The sequence below is a fragment of the Hoplias malabaricus genome, chromosome 16 (assembly GCF_029633855.1).
Source record: "Hoplias malabaricus isolate fHopMal1 chromosome 16, fHopMal1.hap1, whole genome shotgun sequence".
Lineage (NCBI taxonomy): Eukaryota > Metazoa > Chordata > Actinopteri > Characiformes > Erythrinidae > Hoplias > Hoplias malabaricus.
The window spans coordinates 26,513,181-26,528,162 of NC_089815.1; the positions used below are offsets into that span (position 1 = coordinate 26,513,181).

General features: G+C 41.1%; 1 protein-coding gene across 1 annotated transcript in view; it reads right to left on the reverse strand.

Moving 5' to 3' along the window:
* Nucleotides 1-14,982, reverse strand: part of cntnap5l (contactin associated protein family member 5 like) — a 57,752-nt gene that overhangs the window by 22,660 nt on the left and 20,110 nt on the right. The window contains exons 5-10 of the mRNA XM_066647588.1: nt 13,094-13,237; nt 9,537-9,807; nt 7,101-7,250; nt 5,441-5,624; nt 4,988-5,094; nt 2,325-2,444 (exon numbers count right to left, since the gene is read on the reverse strand). Of these exons, the coding sequence (XP_066503685.1) occupies nt 2,325-2,444; nt 4,988-5,094; nt 5,441-5,624; nt 7,101-7,250; nt 9,537-9,807; nt 13,094-13,237 (976 nt within the window). The remainder of the gene's footprint in view (nt 1-2,324; nt 2,445-4,987; nt 5,095-5,440; nt 5,625-7,100; nt 7,251-9,536; nt 9,808-13,093; nt 13,238-14,982) is intronic.

Consider the following 14,982-nt stretch of genomic DNA (forward strand, 5'->3'; position numbering starts at 1 on the left):
GCACTATGACTTTTAGTCTTTGAAATCTTTCACGGAATATACTTTAATGTCATCAATATCATTATCGTTTTGGCTTAATCCTATACTTTAATATAAAAGTATATAATTTACATATATCTATAGCCCCTCTCTCAGTGAGTCCCCACATTACACACACACACAGCGAGCCAATAATGTTCATCTATAGCTATCACAGTGAAACATAATTTATTTGATTACACTTGTGATTAGATAAAGAGATCTAATCAGTTTCCTTCACTTGCCAATGAACTTACCACTGTTTTTTTTCAAAGGGTTCCCACCTCTCCTCTTTTACTTTACTTGTTCACTAGCGTCTCAGTAGGGTCACACAAAGTTCAAACTGAGTAAATAGTGTCCTACTTAATCAATACTAGAGTTAAAGTGAAAGACACTGTACTTGATAATATCAATGGAGAATATCAGAGTCAGCATCCATTCCAGCCCCATGGCCACTGAGGTTAAGGGACAACCACATGATATAAAACTTCAATATCAACTATCAGGAAATCGTCCAAGTCATGAAACATTTAGCAAGCTTTGTAGGAGTGCACTCTCAGGGCACTGAAAAGGGCATGATGTCTCACTCCCTGCAAACACAATCTGGTTTATTGCGGCCTCACTTCCACTCATCCACCGCTCTTCAGAGGCTGATTTGCTGATTCAGGAATGCAGGAGTAGAGCTTGCTGATCTCGACAGAGATGTGAGGACATGCTGAACTGAGTTAATGAGATGTGTGATTTCACGCGGCACTTTCCCAGACCTGCTGGGGACACAGCTGTCCAGACTCTCCACCCCCAGGCTTCCACATCCAAACTGATCTGTGAGTTTAACTCTCCACTCAGAGACCAAAAGAACATCAACACACATTCACTAGAAATGCATGCAGTGTGTGCTAGAGTGGTGATATAATGATACATTCTCTCAATAAATGAGGCCCCAGTACACTTCCCTGAGAACTTCAAGGACACACACACATAAACAGGCTTTCTTTAGAGCTAGATCTACAAGGCTAATGCTTGTAACGAGACATGGTTACATGTGCAGTTTAGGGGTGGTGCCGTTTTCTTCCAGTAGGGGGAAACATTATCGGCTAGTCTACTGCACGCATAAAACCGAGAAGAAATTTCAGTGGAGGAGGCAACTAGTGTTTCAGCAAAACTATTGCTTGGCAGGCTGATGTACTAGTATTTTATACATATGTCCTTTGTGCTATATAGTTATTTTAAAGGTGATTTTTACCTGTTCTGATCTTAGCGCTTTAGCTTTGTGTTTGTTTTTATTATTCTTCTTGGTTCTGGTAGTGGTCCAGCTGTTAGCTTTACACTGGTACTTTACCATGGATGAATCCTGGCCTTGTTCCCACAGGAGGAGGTTTTTATGTTGGGAATACTTTGGCTGAATATTGTCAACCCAGAATTTAACTTTTTTCCCTGGCCTTTCACAGCCAAGACAAGGACTGTACATCTTACACTTTATTGGATTTACTTATCAACTTATGGCAATAAAGACAGTTGGTGAGAATGAGCCATATGTCTCTCGCTATAGGAGTGAAGTTTAAATCCAACAAACACCTAAAGTCTGTAAACCAGTAAATAGAGTAAGGGTGTGGTAGGGGATGTGTAATGCATTGTAAATAAAAATGGAGCACTGTATTTATCTGGTTCTGCTATTTTCATTCAATGATTTTATTTATTTATTTATTTATTTATTGTTTTGGTGTTTGTTTTATTTTAGTTCTTCCAACATAATAAATGGTAGTTAGGCCTCACCCCTAGCAAATTTTCTGTGTAGCCTCCAACACAGGCGTTACATGCTGCTAACAAGTCAGTTTTCACCCAAATACTCATCAAAAAACATCCCCACAAACATCTCTCAACTCACTCTAACCACACTCAGGTCTTAAATGGGGCAGAAAAGATGAGAGACTATGTTTTAGAACACATTGCCACTTAATTTGATCTATAAAATATATAAATTTTCATTTACTGAGGCTTTGGTGTGTGAACAACTTAGCAGTAGTTGCTGCCTGTTTTGCTTGGGGGAAAAAAAAGAAAGGATGATCTCTGACTTTTGCACAGTACTGTTTGTTTGATCCTTTTGTTCCTTCTTAAATAGTTTATTTGAGGACACTTTAATCATTTTTCGCTCAGTGCTTCAAAGGCGCTAACATTGTGCCGGTGCATTTGGTTCATTTTATTTTCACCAACATCAGAAAAAGTAGATGACCGTGTCTTTCAAGTTACAACAAATGTAGATCATCTGAAATCACTTCATATGCATTAAATCTCACTGTACAGCTTACCTGCCAGGGTGCAGTTCACTTGTGTGTGCTCCAAAGGACCACTACCATCAGGGTCAACTGTGAAGACCCCCGAAGGGCTTCCTGTCTTCCTGTAGGCTTCACACGATCGCTCATATATTGCTGCGAAAGGGCAAGAACAGAGGAGAATGAGAGAGGTAAATAACAACAGTTCTGTGGAAGTGCTGCTATGGGGCTGGAACATGGGATCATTTTTGAGCCATGCTGCAGTTTTCCTGCTGAAGGCTTGTCCTCGAAGCTGATAACTGCACAAATACAGCATTTGTTCAGCATATAATGAAGCAAAATGAGATTTTGAACATATTTACTATCTTATTATATACAGCCATATGCTTGTCAAATGACATGGTTTGTTGATTTTCAAAGTGAAAATGACTACACAGTCTGTGCGCATTCATTTTAATATGCAAGGACTGTTACCTTCCTGGAATTAAAGAAGAAATATGTCATTTCAAAAGCCAGTAGTGATATTTATGTATGTGATTATTACTTTATTTTTGCATTTTTTATGAAGTACAGCTCACATTCGATGCAGAATGAACCTGTTTATACTCTACACCGTGGGCCCTCATATGGAGGGGACCATGTTTAAAACAGGATTCGTACAGAATTTCTGATACATCTCATGGTCAGCATAATTTTGGAACATTCATAAATAATATTTGACTGCTCATTAACAATACTGTTCATAAATCCTCTGTGTATCATTTTTCTTTTTGTCTTTGTGGGGACCTAAAGGTTTAAGAAGTGCATGGGTATCCCCACAACTGGCAGCAAAAAAATGGGTTTAGCGTGAGTAAAAGTTGGCGGAACTGCCCTTGAGCAAGTCACTTTCTCATATTTTGTGTTTAAATACATAGTAATTCCACATTAAAACCTGCAGGAAAAGGCTGCATTCCATTTGGAGGATGAGGTTTCACTTTTGCTTAGAAAATCAACAGAATCAAATGTGTAATTTGTGGGTGGTCAAGCTTTTGCCTATGACTGTATGCCTCTTTATGTAGTTGAGCAACAAACAAATCCATCTTTGTTAAGCAGTCTATTGCGAGAAGACTGGTAATTGCTGCTTGTGTGAATGTGCTTGTCATGAGACAGCAGTTCTGTATGTATGAGACACAGATTTCCTGCTCTCATTGGCTGCTCCAGTTGATTCTGCGTGCCGACTTTTGAAAGCTGTGATTTCTTTCCTTTTTTTTCTCTTTTCCCCATCAGTCGTTCTGTGTAACAAGTGGAACAGATGGACTGCGGTGTGCCTCTTTCCTCAGGGGACGGCTGGTCAGAGACATATGATGAGAACGAGCAAGTAGCGGCGAAAGAAAAACACAAACTGTCCTCAATATTTTGCTGATTCAAATGTATACGTGCAATGTACATCTGCTCTAACCTTGTCTAATAAGGCACTTGCCGTTTCTACTAGTTAGTGTATAGCTACACACAAAGTATTACCGGCCAATCTTACCAGAAATCTGGGTGTTAATAAACCTCTTCTCACTCTTCAATCTGCCCGTTCCTTGGCTCAAAAACACATTCATCCAATGTTTGAGATGGTGGCTACAATCATGCCACAGAGGACAAGATTTCACACTGGAGGATGAGGCTGGGGCCAGTAAACGAGATTTTCTCGCTCCGTTGGGTGTGCAGTGTGACAGGGTCAAGGTCGGATGATTAAGTAGCCCTGCAAGCTTTCCAGTGGGAGAAACTGTACACTGTTTGTGGAGTGTGACAAAGCAATAGCCCAAGGTTGTTCTTTTAATGTCAAGCTGAAGCCGAGGAACAAGAGTGTGGTGTAAATTGAAGGAGTGCAATGAGTTTTAAAAGTGTACATTTTTTGAAACAGATTTAAAAAATATAATTATAATCACCAGGAAGTGAACAACTACATTACACTGATGTCAAATACAGGGTTCGGGTGGTACATTTATGTTCTAGGTATACCAAGTAAATGTGAGATCCAGTTCTAGGCAAGGTTCTAATCAAGTACATTTTATGGCATAGTTCTAGGCATTAACCAAGTAAGTGCAAAGTACAGTTCTCAGTGCTAACCAAATAAAGGTAGAGCACAGTTCTAGGTATTAAACAAGTAAATGTGAACTGTGATTTACAGCTCTCTGTACTAACCAAGTATACGTGAATCAAATATAAAAGTGTGGTAACAGCTCTGAGTTCTAAACTTGCAGAACAATTCTAAAATCTAACCAAAAAACTTTGAGGTATAGTACTAGGTACAAATATATTAAATGTAATGTAGACTCTAGGTACTAACCAAATGTGTTCTAAATACTAGCCAAGTTTAAGGTACAAATTCCAGAGCAGTAGATAAGTATTTTGTGTAATATAATGGTAAGCGTCAGCTACAATACACTGGAATATCCAGCATGTAAACAAGATCTGTACTGTGTTGCACACCAATGAATCACCCCCATGCTTAAGGGCAAGGCATCCCTGTTCCACCAGTTTATAATTTTTTAGTTCAGAGAGTTCAGAGAGATAGCTCTTTGGTAATGCAACAGACCAATAGGTAACACAGTGCTACTGAAAAATATTTTTTAGTTCTTGAAATATAATGTAGTTCAGTAATAATCCTGTATAATGTTTTGGTAACATAGATAGAAGTTTCCAGTATGTCTGGCTGGTGGAGGACTCACAGTTGTGGCAGGTGGCTCCTGTGTAGCCTGTTCCTGAGCAGTTACAGTGGAACTGATCCCAGGACTGGTAGCACACTCCTCCATGTTCACAGAAATTGGGAACACACCTGGAGACAAACATACCGCAGTGGAGAGGTTTGTTAAAATATACATCTGTCTACACAATGTTTTTGCGCATGGTTGGAAAATAGCTGAGAGAATTTGACTGCATTCAGCCTTGAGCGTATTAGTGTAGTCAAGTACTGATGTTGGATGATAAGTTGTGGATCACAAACACCACTCCAACTCATGCCAATAATGGATGGAGCTTCATCACTCCAGAGATGTTACTACGTCTGCTCCACGTCCCATAATTGAGGGCTTTATGCTCCTTTAGCTGATGGTTGGCATCGGACACGGACACGGTGACCTCAGGCTTAGACACAACTGAATTCAAATGTGTGGAATTCGGACCTGTCTCGAATGCTGCAGATGTCGAAGCTGAGCTGGTTGAAGGTTGCTGGTTTTTCCTGCTGAATTCTGCCAAGGTTGAGCGGCTGGTTGTTGATGAAAATGAGTCGAAGGCAGCCCTGATATCCTGTATGAGCTTTCTCACACGTCCCTTCAATGCTAAGATCGCTCTGAGATACTGGGCAGCCTAGAACAAGAGAACATCACTGTTTAAGGTCTTGAATGAGAAAAACAGACATAGGCTATTTAATATAAATCCTGTCCTGAGAAAATAATCAGACACAAAGCAGCTTATTCAATTATTAGCAGAATTGTATTGTCTCCGTGAGAAAGCAGACTGAGGGATTTACAGTTCTTGCTGGAGACACAGGGAGGTGGGAGAAAGATTACAGCAAATAGCTTTAAGTTATTTACAACAGTAATAACGGTGTATCTTAATAAGGACCGTCGGTTTAGTCCCTGAGTGGTTTGCATGCAAAATGTCCCAAGAAAATGGCAAAATGAGAAGAGGCCAGAGAGTAGTCAAAGAGTGACCTTTGGTACAGATGATTAACACGTAAACACCGAGTGACCGTCGGCTTTTTGCCTGTCCAACCCACTTTTTTGCAAATTAAAAGTGCAAACTTTAGACATATTCGATCATCTGAGGCCGGAGGTGAGTAATAACTGCTTCCTGCAGCCAGCAGTGAACAAGTCAAGGGCAGTTTATCAAATGAAGACCAGTTAATCAGAAAAGAAGAATCAAAATTGGCCTTGTATTTGTGTGCATGAAAACTTTTAAAGCCATAACGTAATAACATTTCACACAGCCAAGGTTGAGAAGTTACAGGGTAATGGGTGGGTTTTGAAATCCCAGACAAAGCTATAAGAATACAGCTGCTTTAGAAATCAGACGACTCATTATTTAATTTCATTCCTTTTTCCCCGGTGTGATCTTTTTTCATTTCCAAGTGAATGTGAATCCTGTGAAGTGGTGACTTTATACAACGTGATATAAAACTTTCTGAATATTAATGAAATTCCAGGTCATTTTGGGACATTGTCGCTGTTCTATATGCCTTGAAATGTCCTTAGAATATAAAGAGCATTTGGAATTGTATGAGGGTATGATTGAATAGTTACGGGCACATGTTATTGTATAGGTTTTGAGTATGACATGCATATCTGACTGGGGCAGCCATGGCCTGTAGTTAAGAGAAGCAGGATTGGGGAACTGAAAGGTAGCTGGACCAGCAGCAATGTGGGCAAGGGGGAGTGAAGTGCTTTCCCACCCTCAATATCCAGCACTTTAGTGGCTTTGAGCAATGCACCTAACCCCAACATCTCCAAGGTGGATGCCTGCTGCTCTGTGTGTGTTTGTGGGTTTTATTAAATGTTTTCTTAAATTTGTCCTTACTCAGGCATGAAATTCCTTTTGCATTCAGTATTTACTGATATGGTAATTTACACAGAATTATTAATACTTCTAAGGTTTGTTTATGATAAGTAGAAGCCACTTGAGTTTAAACAGGGGCTGAAATGAGACTGATATTACTTAGCAACAGCAATAATGACTACATTGCTTGAAAGCTTAACTTAATACAATTTAATCTCACATAATATAAGAGTTAAACAGTTAATGAGTTACCAATAGTGTAGTACATGTGCTTTAATGGAACTATACCTCCCAAAAAGACAGTTGTCCTCTGCAGAATATCAGTGAGACGAATGATCTCCATGACCACTGGCTTCTGACTGTCCACGGTCAGGTAGACCTGCTGACCTTTGACCTCCGCCGCTAGCGAGTGCCATTGTCCATCAGATAGATTCTGACCTAGTTAATACAGAGTGGAAAAAAAAAAATACACTCAAATTCTAGGCAGATCCCTAGGAATGGTCAGTCATGCTTTAGATTAGTTTAGGCTGATAGATTTTAACAGATCAACCGAGTCAAGTGCAGACCACGATGGTCCAGATCGTGTTCGGATGAAGTATAAAAATTCCTTATCCTTAGTCGGCTGAAGTCAAACCTGGTGCACTGCAGTGGCTTAAAGCACATGTGTAGGTGGAGGGGAAAGGAGAGAGGGATTAAATATATCTCCAAACTTTGATTACTTGAAGTGTACACTGAGTGTGGATTCTGTTTGCTCGTCGCAGCAGGAAACTCTTCCACATTCATTACTGTCAAGTAAACTTCTGCACGGTGTGTACTGAAGGAAAAACATAAGGATTTCCAGTAGTGAAGGTTTTGCTCAGTTCCAGAAGGAAGTTCTGGGTGTTGTGAACTTAGAGCTCAACACTTCTAGTTTACAAAACGGGTGAGAAATAAAATTCAACGTGCAAAATATAGCAGAGAAAGAAATTCAATCTGCCGCAGATTGTGATGATACAGTTTTACTCAGCGATCATCTACAACCATCTGGTTTGTCTTCTCCACCTCACATGAACGAGCCAGACACCAGTGAATAATCAGGACAGCAGAGAGGATCATTGGTTGTAGTCTGCCAACCCTTCACAGCAGAATGATGAAGCATGTAGGCAAAATCACGGCTAACCCCTCTCATCCTGGACACAACCTCTTCCAGCCACTTCCCTCTGGCCGAAGACAAACCAGGACAACCAGACACGTCAACAGCTTCTGTCCCAGAGCTGTAGCACTCATCAACTACAGTAGACACCTTGCACTTTAAACCCAGAACAACTCAGAACCTATGCTTTGTTTGTATTATACCTTCTCTGTAATAGATGCTGTAACTGTGCAGTATTTAAAACGCTATTCCTGTTTTATAATTCAGTAATTCCTTGTATATCATAGTTTTATTGTAGAAATGGGTGTAGCACTAAACTAGGAAGAGATGTAGAGTAACCACAAAAATGGTTGTAGTGTAAATATAGGAATATGTCTAGTTTATTTATAGAAATAAATTGTGTCACCATGAAAATTGGTGTAATGTCACCATGGTGACAGGTGTTGCATTTCCATGGAAAGGAGGGTAGTGTAACTTTGGAAAGGTGTATAACATAAGCGTGTAATGTACCTATGAAAACTGGATTAATGTCACTTGGAATGGCTTTAGTGTTACCATGGAAATAGAATAGTGTAGCATAAGTGAAAGGTTTAGTGTAATCAGGAAATAATCATAGTGTGACATTGGGAATAGGACTAATGTTCCTATGGCAATAGGTGCAGTGTAACCATGGAAATGGGACGTAGCACAAACACGAAAATGGATGTAGCGTAACCAAGGAAACAGGTGTATTGTAGCAGTGGAAAATCTGTCCTGAAAATGTACACTTTTCATCGCCCTCAGACAATTCTATTTAGCTTCATAGAGCGCCGACCTCCAGATCAGGAGCAGGGAAAGGTCTGGCGCGGGCAGAGAGAGATGACTTCTTAAATTTTGTATGTTGTTTACCCTCCCAATTCAGACTGGTCTCGTTCGGTTTTACTTTCAGCTGCCCTTGAACAAGTTTCACACTTTGATCCACTGTATTTTGACTCTTTGAGAAAATATTTTACTTTTCACTAAACCTTTGTTTTCCCTGTTTGTCCTCAAATGTCTGAAGCAGTTTGCAGCATACTTTGAAAATTTGAGAAGTAGAGAGGAGATTTAAAAATTCAGACAACAGGTGCCTTCAGATGGTCCTTGTTGACGGAAGAGTTTGGCAATTGGAACATCACCAAAGCTAACTCCATTTAGCTGGTATTTGGCAAGTGCTGGATGTATCCTATGAACAATATGCAAATGTGTTTTAATGGATCAATGGAAGGTCTAATGATCAGTGGATAGTGCTAGAAGATGGTAGGTGATAAAACTAGATGCATTACCTTCCTCGGTGCAGTGTGGCCCCTCTAGTGTTGTTATTGGACATGTTAATTTGCTACTTACTCAATACTGCACCCAATAATAATGGGTATGTATGGCCTACATTAATACTGAAATATTAAAAAATGTGTAAAAACACTTAATTTCTCTCTTATTTTTGTGTAAACCACTTTGGGCATTGGAAAGGTGTTAAATAAATGTAACACTGTCCAAACCCACTCTTCAAGTTTGAAGCAATGAGCAGGGATAAATTACAGCTGTGTGTCCAGCTGGATTTCTGCAGATTCTCTTACCAGCCGACACTACAGTGGAGTACTGTGGTGGTCCTCTGAGGGAGAGCTGGAGTGACCCCTCGTTGAGCTGCAGGATGAGAGAACTGGGCTCATGACCGCGGGTCAGTGGAGCGTAGAAGAGCTGACCGTTCCGGTTCCATGTTCGAAACTGGAGCCTCAAGGTTAGACCCTCCATGGCGGGGTCAGTGGGTACGGCCAGGAAACTGGTGGAGGAGTTCAGAAACGTCACAGCAACTGGCTGGGCCTCTGAGCATGAGAACGTCACATTCCCCTGAGAAAGGAAAGCATAAAAAACAGAATTACTTCCAATTTAAGCATGTTCTACTGGGTCTAATTGTTCTTCAGTTTTGCAGATGTATTTTGTTGCTTTGTTACTCTGCCTTCCTCTCATTGCTCACTAACAGCTCAACACAGTCACAAGCTCTTGTACAGAAAGGGATGACAAGTACAAAAACAGAATGTAGATCACGTCAACACTTTCAATAACTGGTAACTATCTAATTTATTGTGTAAATGATGTGGTAGCGGTGCATATGGAAGGGTCAGTGGAGCTCATGGGGGAGTTCTCAATAAGTTGTGTCATTATGTTTTTAAGGTGGGGGAAGGAGGTATGGTATGTTCCTGAGATTAAGGGTTACTCTGAGTTCCCCCATGGGGGCAAAGTTGATGGGATGAACGAGTGAAAAAAACACTAGGCTGATGACAATGAGAGTGAGGGACGGTTGAGGAGGAGGAAAAGAGAAAAGATAGATGTGTGGATGTGGGGTTGGGGCGAGCAGGGTGAAGAGAGGCATCCAATTAAAGAGTGGGAATGGAAAGAAGCTGGGGGGAAAGCAAGAGAAGAGAAAGGGATAGATTCATGTAGAGGAAGGAAGAGTGGGTGAGAAGCAGAGAGGAGAGGCAGGGGAAGGTGCAGAGTGTCACAGCATTAATGCTTTGTGCACTTCGAGCCACAAAATGATTTCGCTCAAGCCGTTTATGTCCCACTGTGTTATATCAGCAAGCTGCCAAACTCTTTCAGGGCTGCTAATTGAGCACACACACACCTGCCTGCAATTTACTAAAGACCGCTTTTAGGGCCGTTCCCATGTAGGGGCTGTTAATAAGGGTCTACAAATCATTTAAAGACCAATTTAACAGCAGCTTATCTCCTTAGAAATCTGGACATCTTGTCATTTCACTGTCATCATTGTCAACAGTTAAAACGTTAAGGAGGCCGTATTGTTTCTACACTCACTGCCCGTTTGATCAGCTCCACTGACCGTAGACATGCACTTAGTAGATCTACAGTTACAGACTGTAGTCTACTCGTTGCTCTGCATACTTTTATCTTGTTCTACTGTGGTCAGGAACCACATAGGACCCCCACAAAGCAGGTATGATTTGGGTGGTGGATCATCCTCTGTGCGGAAGTGACATTGCCATGCTGTGCTGTTATGAGTGGATCAGACACAGCAGTGCTCCTGGAGTTTTTTAACCCCTTGGTGTCAGTTCTAGACTAAGAATAGTCCACCAACCAAAAATACTCAGTCAGTGTCACAGTGTTCAAAAACCCCAGCAGCACCGCCACCACCTCGTCAGTGCTGTTTTAATGTTATGGCTGATATTTATTCATGCTTGTAGCCTGTACTTCAGAGCGGTTTTCCGTTTGTTTGGACGTCAACAGATGTTAAACAGGGAAAAATGTAAAAGATGGATTTTTCTCCCGGCACAACAAGACTTTTCATCAAATTCAATTCATTATAAAGCCTCTCCTCTGCTTTCAGACACAGGCACAGCGCTGAATGAAAGCGTAGAAATCCTTTGCTTTTGACAGAATTTGTCCACTTCAGCCAAGCCACAAGGGAGAAAGAGTTCAACAGAATGTAAGAGGCATTTGAAAGCAAGGGGAGCCTGTAGGAAGGTTCAGAGACAGAACCTTCTTCAGGAGCTGAAGTATGTGAATTACACAGCTCTAATTCTCCGATACAGCGTGGCAGCTTGGAAACTCAATCTGCTGCTTAAAAGCCTGTAGATTCAAAGTGTTCTTTTTTTTGGCCTGAGATGGAGTTGTTAAAGCCAACACCCACCATTTTAAAAAAAGACAAAATGACCCACTGACCCACAAACACGAAGCCACCACCGCTGACCATGGTCAGATCAGAGTTAATTAAAAGATCAAGCACTGCTTAAACACCGGGAACACCTGGAACACTAATCTACAGTGTACTATAGGGCCCTGAACAGAGAGGACCATACGTCAGACCAAGAAGGGGCTCACTGACCGCAGCCTGGACGCAGAGAGTGGCAGGTATAATACGACCTGGCTTCCCAGAGACAGAAAAACGGTGATCAGTGTGAGAGCAGTGAGGTCAAGACAGAGTGTTCCGCCTTGAAAAAGCTCACCCATGTAAAGCCTTCGCTCAGATTTTGAAACTGTCTCTAAATCAGACGTGTTTTCATTTTTGCTGAAAGACATGAGGCAACCTGTCACTGCCTCTCATCCTCCTCAGAAATATCCCTCACTGTTCACTACAGGAGCCTAATCACACACGGTTCATTCACTGGTTTTGTTATTGTTCTTATGTCTCTAAGTATTTTTTCTTATTTATTTCCATTATTATTAATATTAGATTTGTATTTATTATTGTCTGCTTTAAATAATATCAAATGGATGCAATATGGAACTCAATCAGTCCTGCTACCAATAAAGCTACAATAAATTGTAATTAACAGAGAGAGAGAGAGAGAGAGAGAGAGAGAGAGAGAGAGAGAAAAGAGAGAGAGAGAGAGATTGCAGCCAATACTGTTAATTAGGCAGAGAAAAGTCTGGTTTACAGTTACTTGAATATGGCAACCACAACAACACACTCACTCACACTCACGCTCTCTCTCTCACACACACACACACACACACACACACACACACAGTCTCGATCTTGACACTGCATTAACACTAAAGTTATCCTTCCAATTAAGAAGACCAGCAGGAGAGTGACAGACAGGGGGTCACACACAACTCGACATGTCACACCAAGTGTTTCTACACAATTATAAACAAACAATACAACAGAACGGTGGCGTCAAATTCAAAAACTCATCATATTTACACGTGTGAATACTGTAATCACACAGGAAATGCACTCAGACTTCTGCAGCCAGAGCTGTGTGTGTTGACGCAGTGAGAGAAACTGAGGATTCACTCGGGCAGAAGGGAGTCAATCTCTCTGCGCCGTAAACGAGCTCAGTCTCACAGAGATAACACACTCAGCAGCGCTCTTTGTGGAGAACGTTGTTAAATGTGAGTGAGTGAATCGATCCGTTAATGTGTGAGTGAGTCCCTGGGTGAGTGGGTGAGTGAGTGAATGTGTGAATGAGGGAGTGGGTAAATCAGTTGAAGTATATATATATATATGAAGTAGTATAAGAAAAGCCTCCCACGCAATCTATTTAAATTCCCTCTCAACTTTTCTGTTTAATAGAAACATAATTGAATCCAGATGTCCTTAGTGTCCTTGAGCAGCTCAAAAACACAAGTTAAAAGCCGCTGTATTTACAGGGGGAAGCTAGAAACCCACCACAGTGTAGATCTGAGGTTTGCGCCTCTTGGCCATGTCGATGACGTTCACTCCGTTGTAGTAGAGGTTCTCCAGGCAGCCATGGAAGTTCTCCCGCAGGAAGGTCCCAGGTTTACCAGGAAGAGGGATCCCTCCGAAACTGAGCTTGAGTAAACACAAACATACACACACAGATAACAGATCACCTACACGCTGAGGGGTTTCAGATAAGCTCTGACCTCTTCAAACTCTGCTTCCTCCCTCAGGAAACAAAGAGGTCAGAAACCGCGGGCGCCACTTCTACGATGATAGGAGGACACTCTGAATGAGAGTCTGTGATCAATTTAAATGGGGACACAGAAAGCTCTGGATCTACTCTGATGTGTTTCACTCCGCACAGTGTGAACACGTACCGTCTACGTAATGCGACTCCTCTATCGGTGGACGTAGACAAGAGGAAAAGCTAATTGTTCTGGCTGATTTTCATCTCGCAAGAGGAATGGCCACTAGGGGCCCTGTGTAAACAAGCTACAACCATCATTACAATTATAACAGATAATTATAACAGGTAATTATGGATTTATGAAATCACCTCAACTTCTAAATCTACACTATGGGGCAAATGTGTTCCCAAATGGATTACGATATTCCATTGAGGGTTCCATCTCAGTGTTAGTGAAAGGTACTACCACACTGACAGTTATTCTGAGAGTGTAGCGTCCTGGAGTGGGCTTTTGTGGGCAGTTGAAGCTTTAGCAATTTATTTTGCACCAAAAAACCCCACAAAGGAATTAAAAAAATAAGGCCTAGCTAATGTGGGTTCTGCATTTTTGGAAGGAAGTGTTTATTTTAATATTTGGGCCACTCTACCCACCTCTGGCCGTTCATTATTTCTTGATTAAAGACTAATCTAATGTTAAATAGCTTCAGAAAAAAAGATCACACCAGTGGTCTTCTAAAAATCAACAATCTCCACACAGATCCTTCACCGTGATTGAGAAACTGAATAAAATGTCATATTAGCATGCTCTTTTTATCTGGGTCACACAGAGATACAAATGAGGTCAGAGCGAACGCGGTAAACACCGGAGCCTCTGCCCATCACAGGTTTTGCTAAAGTTCTAAAGGTTCTGGAGGAAGAAAATTAAGTGGATTTCATAAAAAGGCTTTCAAACCTGTTTGCCTTGAATTTCCCTTCTTGCTGATGGTGGTTTTAATGGAATCGATGTGTTATAGATTGCTGTTTGCCAGCTTTTGGAAACTGGGAGTGGATATACATTTGCTTTGCATTGATTTTAGCGAGGGCTGTTTTTGTTGTCCTCACCGCAGTCCTGTAACGGCAGCATATTTACAGAGCGCTGTTATTAAAGGGGACACATTCTACCCTCTTTCCAGTAGGGAACACAGTTCTGGGATTTTTGAAACCTCAGTAACATGCTTTGGTTAAAACACCACAAACACCACATCAGTGTTCTTCTCCTGTCTAACCTCCTCTGTTCAAAATGGCTGCTTTCAGAAGCTATGCTTTTTAGCCGTTTTTGCTCTGTTCTCTTTCTTCTCTGCTCTCATTTTCTCTGTTTTTACTCAGTGCTCTTATATCGTCGCGCTCATTGTATGCTTTGCCCAGTTTAGGCAGCCCACAGTATCTGACTGGGTGGTTTTATTTCAGTGTGTGGACTGGTAGGCCCCATATTTAATGAACAAGTGATTTTTTTTCCAATAATATATCCACTTTAACAATGTCTCTCACTACCACATTTGCTTGACGAGGTGAAGGCGGAAAATAAAGACACAAATAAAGCCCCACTGAGCTGCTAAATATTTCAACATTTTGTAAAGACTTTTATCTATAATAAATGGTCAGTTTCCATTCAAAATTGAATCCATAAATCATTGAGGCCAAGGAGACA